Genomic DNA, 7,633 nt, shown 5'->3' with positions numbered 1-7,633 from the left:
TTCAGATTTTTAAGTAAACTTTGTAGACGTAAACTTGATCATAATAGAATTTTACTTTTTTCACAGTTATTATTTCACTGGTCCGGCCCACTGCAGATTAAATTGGGCTGAATGTGGAACTGAACTAAAATGAGTTTGACAGCCCTGTTTTAAATGAACAGATGCCTGTTTGCTGCTGTGGAACATTCATGCAGGGAAGAAAATCCCTGGACCTATCTTGATTTGAGCAGATTCCTGTCGTATCTTGTTTCTCGGGGCCTAGTTCTCAGGTTTGACTTAATGAAGTCGTGTTACTGAACACCAAACCTACAGCAGTGAATCCGTACCTATGGCCTCCAGTCAAGGATCTGTATTACTGGAGAGCCACTGAGATGACAGTAGAGCAGGGCGGTCAAACTCATGTTAGTTCAGTTCCACATTCAGCCCAACATGATGTGAAGTGGACCGGAACAGTCAAATAAGAACAATAATATACAAATAATGTCAACTCTAAACTTTTCTACTTGTTTTAGAGTGAAAAACATAAATTACATTGTGAAAATATTCACATCTACAAATAATCCTTTAAAAAAAAATGTAAATAACATGAACAACTATGAACAATTTGAACTTTGCTAAGAAAAATAAGTGCAAATGTAACAATATTGTGCCTCATCTTCTCATTTCTACATGTGCAGAAGTGGTGGCAGACACAACAAACCCCGCCCCTCACACATGTTTGGCCCTTTAGAAGTAAATGGGAAGATTTTAAACATTTATAAAAAATGTGAACTGTGACCTGTTCCTAAAATGGAATGAGATCCATTCTGGGTCACTGGTAATCTAGAAACCACATTTGGTCTGAATTCAACCCATAGATTTGCTGCTACAGACATGGGAAACTGTGCCTATTATAAGTAAATGGGAAAAAAAAAAAAAAAAATCATATCAAGTGTCTGCTCTAAAATGGCATAGGTGTTTCCTCTGCAAGTTTAGTCTCAAACACAAGCAGAGAAATGGTACAATCCACCCCATCGTCTGGGTTCACTGGAACACACTGGGATGAGATGTAACATTATTAAATATGCATTATAACAAAAACTTGATTTTGAAAGCTTTTTATTGAACACTTTCATTCCTGTTTAACATGACTTGTGTGTGTGTGTGTGTGTGTGTGTGTGTGTGTGTGTGTGTGTGTGTGAATCGCTTTTTACTGTGAATCATTTTAGTTCTAGGTAGTGATTTGACGTTCATGAATGAATTGAATCTTTTGAACGGCTCTTTGAAATGAACGATGGGAACTGAGTCTTTGTAAAGAGTCGTTCTTTTTTTTTTTTTTTTGATTAATAACACTGATTCATCACTGTTGTGTTTTGTGCATTTTTTATGCATGTTTCCACACATTTATTGTTCTTGTTTTGAGGAGAAAAAAATGTTCTTTCATGAGAAAATGTTTGATTTTCTTCTTCATTTTTCTTCTACAGACTAGTCCACATAATGTACTGGGATGTTTTTGGTCCAGTTCCATCATTTGTCTAATGTCACCTCTCATGTCATGGATTTAACCCACACATTTGAACTAAACATTCTTTTTTACAGTAAGATAATATTTACTGCCGCACCAATTCAACACCTTTAAAATGGAATGTCAATCATCACATGTAGCCTATTTAGTCATTCAAACACTGGTGTTTCAAAAGAATGCAAAAACAGAACAGAGCCAGTCTGTTGAACGACTCTTTTCAGTGAACGACTCCTGATTGAACGACTCCCTTCAAAGAACCAACAGTCCCAGCACTAGTTCCAGGTATTTTAACATACCAAAACTGAACTGTGCAAAGGTGCACCAGGAACATTAGTGAGTGAGTGAGTGTGTGAGTGTGTGTGAGTGAGTGTGTGAGTGTGTGTGTGTGTGTGTGTGTGTGTGTGTTGAGTCAAAATCTGTATCAGCCAAACGCTGCCCCCTACAGGAGGACAGAGGCAGTGCCCTTCCTTCCTCTGTGGTCTGGCTCCAGCTGATGAACTGGATGGAGAACAGCTGCTGCAGACTGGAGGAGGAGGACACACAGTTTCAGACACAGAAGGAGAAACAACCGACCGTTCAGCTGGAACAATCCATGAAAGGATACTGGTAGGAGTGAACTGCAGCATTTTTATTTAAATCATGTTAATGAAGAATGTGTGTTTGACAGCTTTGCACCTTAAAAACTTATATTAATATTAACACACCTTGAGAATAGAGTACTTTAAAACATTTAGTTAAAATGTTTGATTAAAAAGTACTTGAAAATGTTAAGTTAAAAAGAGACCATGTGAATAATATTGTAACCCTGAAATATTGTTTGTCTCACCGGGGCTGTGGGTAAGGTGGGTTACAATGGTATTCTGGGTGTTGGTACGTTTTGCTGTCTTCTGTGTCATTATTGGACACACTGATTAATCCAGGTGTATCTGCTGCATCTTGTTGCAACTACTGATTAATCAGACACACCTGGATTAATCAGTGTGTCCAATAATGAAAGACAGGAAATAAAAGACCCACCTAAAGTTCAGGAAGTAGTGGCGCTGTGCAGAGCCCATTGCACCACAGATACAATGCTGCTAGTATTATTAAAATTCCACAGACTTCTCTTAAGACATTTCAGATATTCACATTTTTTGTAAAAGGCTAGTCTGTAAATGTAAACATTTTTGTGCAATTTTACTTCTTTTTACACTAAAACAAAGAGACAAATTTCCAGTTTTCATTATTTATAGGTCATTATGGTAGTGTTTTACTGGTCTGATCCACTTTAGACTGAAATGACCCAAAATGATTTGAACATCCTTGAGTGTTCATATCTTCAGTGTAATTTTTGCATTTCATGAATTCATCCCAGGGGCCGCGCTGGACCCTTTGGTGGGCCGGATTTGGCCCCCGAGCCGCATGTTTGACACCTGTGTTTTAGAGGGCCTAGGCTGTTGTTGGTTTTTACAGGTTGATTTATCTTGTTTCTTGGCCGGCCCTTTCCGTGGCAAGATTATTTTCTGTTTGATCTTGTCAGAGCTTTTTCTGTGCTCCTCTCCCAGGGCCTTCTGAACAGGTGTTTCAGTGAGTACTGCACACCGTTTCCTCTTCCTTCCTGTTGTAGGGATTTTCCTTGGTCCAGCTTTTGGTAGGGGTTGCACATTGTCTGGGCTAAAGTTCAACTGACCCATTGTATCTTCACTAGAGCTTGAGGAGGCAGTAGCCTGGTGGGCAGCGGGAGGAGGGGCCAGGTGGGCAGCAGGAGGAGGAGGGGCCAGGTGGGCAGCAGGAGGAGGAGGGGCCAGGTGGGCAGCAGGTGGAGGAGCCAGGTGGGCAGCAGGAGGAGGGGCCAGGTGAGCATCAGGAGGAGGAGGGGCCAGGTGGGCAGCAGGAGGAGGAGGGGCCAGATGGGCAGCAGGTGGAGGAGCCAGGTGGGCAGCAGGAGGAGGGGCCAGGTGAGCATCAGGAGGAGGGGCCAGGTGGGCAGCAGGAGGAGGGGCGAGGTGAGCATCAGGAGGAGGGGCCAGGTGGGCAGCGGGAGGAGGGGCCAGGTGGGCAGCAGGAGGAGGAGGGGCCAGGTGGGCAGCAGGTGGAGGAGCCAGGTGGGCAGCAGGAGGAGGGGCCAGGTGAGCATCAGGAGGAGGGGCCAGGTGGGCAGCAGGAGGAGGGGCCTGATAAGCAGCAGGTCTGCAGAGCGTACTCGTGGAAACACAAACATGGGAGGACTTGTGTTAGCAGTGGCATTGCGTGCACATGCAGTTGAGACCAGGAACCCCCTTCTCCTGGTGTCATCGCCCTAACCTGTTTAGAGCCAGGTTTGGCCATCACTCTGTCTGGGGTTTGCACAGCTGTGACGCCAGCTTCACTGACATTCCAAATGTCATTGGCAGTGAAGTTGTGCTTCTGTGTTACTTCATTCATTTTTCTGAAAAACATCGCTGCGCTGTTTTTATTAAAACTAGTGGCCCGCGCAAGACTTGTAGCTTCGGCACTCCTAATAGACAAAGTTGGGTTTGTTTTCATGTCGGCTGAAAACCAGTCTGCCCCAGCCTTTGAAGATGTGTGCCATGACTTTGGATGTTTGCACCCATATTTCACTGCAAGCTGATAGGCAAGTTCTCTCACCTGTAACTTTAACCAGATACAAAATATAACAAGAAAAGCACTCGGAGAGCACAGACCTCCGCCAAGACAGATCTGCTTCCCATGCGTGTTTGTTTGTTTGTTTGTTTGTTTGTTAGCAAGATAACTCAAAAACTTATCTTGCCCCCACACCTGACCACTGCCAAAATGTAATCATTTCTTCCTTGTGCCAGTATCAACATTTTCTGAAAATTTCATGAAAATCCGTCCATAACTTTTTGAGTTATCTTGCTAACAAACAAACAAACAAACAAACATGCAAACAAACACGCACACAAACCAAAGCGATCACAATACCTCCTGGTGGAGGTAAAAATAATATTTCCCCATCCATTAAAATGTATATAGTGCCAACATGCAGAGGCTTCTCTCATCCACATGTGCTGGTCCTGTTCAAGCCTTAACAAATATTGGACTGAAATCTTTCATACACTTTCTCAGCTGTTAAACATCAAGTTCGAACCAAAGCCTTTGACTGCTCTGTTTGGTGTCACGGAAGGTGAAGTTCAGCTACCTACAGAAAAACAACACACTTTATCCTTGGCTGCCCTTCTAGCTTGACGAGCAATCCTGTTTAGATGGGGGGACACCCCCCCCCACTCATGCACAGTGGTTAGAAGACATTCTGTCCTGCTTAAGACTGGAGAAAATTAGATACTCACTTCAGCAATCAAATGGGAAATTCCAGAAAGTGTGGGGTCCCCTCCTGAAAACATTCCAGACCCTGTAAATACTTGACTTTTCGGTGCAGTTTAATAATGCTGCTTACTCCAGACTTACTCCTAGCACAGGTTTCTGTCATGATAGTGATCCCTTATTATTTCTAGTGCACTGGCAATAACTGAGGAGGGATTATTTTATGTAGTTTGTTGTTTGCTCTGCTTTGCTTTTTTTGTTGTTTTTTTTGTTTTGTTTTCTATGGTGCTAGCTGTGTTTAATTTACACCCATGCTTACTTAAGATTTCTTTAATGACCATTCAGCTCTGCACTTGTATTATATTGAGAAAACTTCAATAAAAAGATCTTGATTAAAAAAAAACAGTATATTGCGACCAGCATAAATGGCTAACTTTCCCCTGACTTCCTCCACCAGTTCTTATCTGCTTACCTCACGTGGACACAGTCCATAGTGTGCATCAGCAGCCCTCATCAAATAATCTGTCAGTTCTGTTTCTTGCTCTGTGGTGCAGACTTTACTTCCACTGTGGTAGCCAACACGTGGAAGCTCACTGGATCCCTTCTCTTCTAGTTTCTTTCTTTCTTTGTAAATCTGTATACAATGACATGGCATATGCCGTCCAGTTTTTCCACTGCTGTGTTTGACTTTCTCTGCTTCTTCACATCATCTGAGGCCCTCTCCAAAATGCTGAGAGCCCCCCCCCCCGTCTTTCACTTCCAACTCCTAGGCATACTGACATTCAATTAAAAAATGCACATGCACATTTAAAATGTTGGTTGGGGTAGGTTGTAATATTTTTCGTTTTTGTTACAACTAACCCAGACCCCTGTGATCATGAACTAGCTTACCTTACAGCTAACAACTAAATGTTAAATGTTGTTCAATCGTAAAGAAGCTTTATGGACTCCCTGTAGATTAAATAAAACAGTAATACATTCTAATCTGAAGTTAATTCAAGACATTAAATACCAAACACAACAGTGAGTGTGCAATAACAAAGATGTGACTTTAATTTGCTTAGATGTTTAAATTATGGTACCAACAAATCTATTACTTCTAAAATACAGCGGGCACAGATTAATGTCAAATCACATTATTAAAGACTATAATATGACATTATACCTCATCACCCACATTGTAAAGGCTTTTTTAGATGAGACCAACGAAGAAGCCTGATGTCTGGAACTGTTGTTCCTCACATTAGGTAGGCTTTATTTTTGACATAAAGGCACTATAAATTACAGTAGCTCCTCAATCATCACATATCTACAGGAATGTCATGTATTTAGGCAGTAATCATGCTGCATAAATGCTGCTGACACAAATATTGTAAAACAGTGAAGCGTGAAATGCTACATTTGGAGGGCACACGACTTCTGAGCTCCTTTATTTAGCATTAAGCCTGTTACATACTGCACCAGAACAGAGAAATGTGTTCTTTACGAGGTGGCAAAAATGAGAACAAAGTCCATTCTGGTCGGGACATTTCGTACTTCATGAAAAACTCAAGTGTCGAACTCATGGGAGGTCCTCTGCGTTTACGAATTAACCACATCCACTTTGGATTTCTGACCAATAATCGGCTAAATAGTTGTCACACACTGCGCGATATGAAAGTTCTGCCGGCCAATGTGTCAAGAGCAAGCTGTGAGAACTCCCAAACGAAATTTCCAATGAAGAAATGTCTCTGTTCTCGCTGCGTATGTAGCAGAGTTTACTCAGCAGCTACTCTGTGTAGCTTTCGTAGAACTTGAATTCTGTTTACAGTGTTTACAGCCATCAAAACACATTCTTGAGAATAAAAAGTCACGGTGCTTACAGATAAAATATATTTAAAGACACTTCTTAAATACTTTGACACCTGTGATATACATTTGGTCCATCAGCCTTCCTTTCATCCTTTTGTTGCTGGTCTGTAAATCAGTCAGTGGTGTATATATATGTTTTGTTTCTTGATGCTCTGTTATTATTGAAGTAACAAGAAGTCCATATGGCAGTGGTTCCAACCTTTTTTGGCTCATGACCCCATTTTAACATCACAAATGTCTGGTGACCCCAGACATTCAAAACAGAGACATTTTTTTGGCTAAAATTAATTTGTTTTTGATCGTGTAATAGTTTGCTATACTATGTTGCAAATAAATGTTAATTTTAGACAACATTTAGACTATGTAATGTACATTTTTATTAGTAAGTTGTAATTTTTTATGAATTACTAGAAATTTCAGGCGACCCGATTTGAATTCCAGGCAACCCCACGTGGGGTCCCGACCCCAAGGTTGAAAATCACTGCCATATGGTGTATTTCTGGTCTTTGGGGTTTGATATCACCTGCTTCTTATTTGTTATATTTTAAGGCATGTGTACGTTGCGCTATCTCATCCACATCTTTCTGTTTGTCGTCTTTCTGCACACAGTACTAGAGCATGAGTTACAACAAAATGAGGCACTGTTAAGTAAAACTGTCAAAAAGTCCACAGGGTTTCTTGAAAATTCAGTTCTGTGTCCAACAACCACAACCAGAGAGTCTTGCAGTATAATATTCAGTCTGCAGGAGGCCGGCACACGCCTTAAAACACTGAGTTGATTAATGTTACTCCTTCTCTGCTCTGAAATTTACACCATTTCAACCTAGTGAAGACATGTTGACAGTTGCTACATGTGGGTGTGAGTACATCAGTTTTAAAATTCCACATAACACAATCACATTAAAAAGCTGAAACTGACATTTGATTGGTGGAAAACTTATAAGTATTAATATAGCTATGCCATCCACATCAAAACAAACTTGTAGCTTTAAAACAACAGATTGTCTAAATGCCAAC

At 41.1% G+C, this 7,633-nt stretch overlaps 1 protein-coding gene across 1 annotated transcript; it reads right to left on the bottom strand.

Annotated features, from left to right (window-relative positions):
* Window positions 1-1,943: 1,943 nt before the first annotated feature.
* On the bottom strand, window positions 1,944-3,907 carry LOC115417208 (extensin-3-like). The gene is made up of 3 exons (XM_030131215.1): window positions 3,788-3,907; window positions 3,289-3,657; window positions 1,944-2,027 (listed from the first exon to the last, which is right to left on the bottom strand). The coding sequence occupies exons 1-3, from the start codon at window positions 3,905-3,907 to the stop codon at window positions 1,944-1,946; spliced, it is 573 nt and encodes a 190-aa protein (XP_029987075.1).
* Window positions 3,908-7,633: the final 3,726 nt, after the last annotated feature.

This window comes from Sphaeramia orbicularis, chromosome 3 (assembly GCF_902148855.1).
Source record: "Sphaeramia orbicularis chromosome 3, fSphaOr1.1, whole genome shotgun sequence".
Classification (NCBI taxonomy): domain Eukaryota; kingdom Metazoa; phylum Chordata; class Actinopteri; order Kurtiformes; family Apogonidae; genus Sphaeramia; species Sphaeramia orbicularis.
The sequence above is the reverse complement of the archived record's forward strand: the minus strand, read 5'-3'. Positions and strand labels throughout refer to the sequence as shown.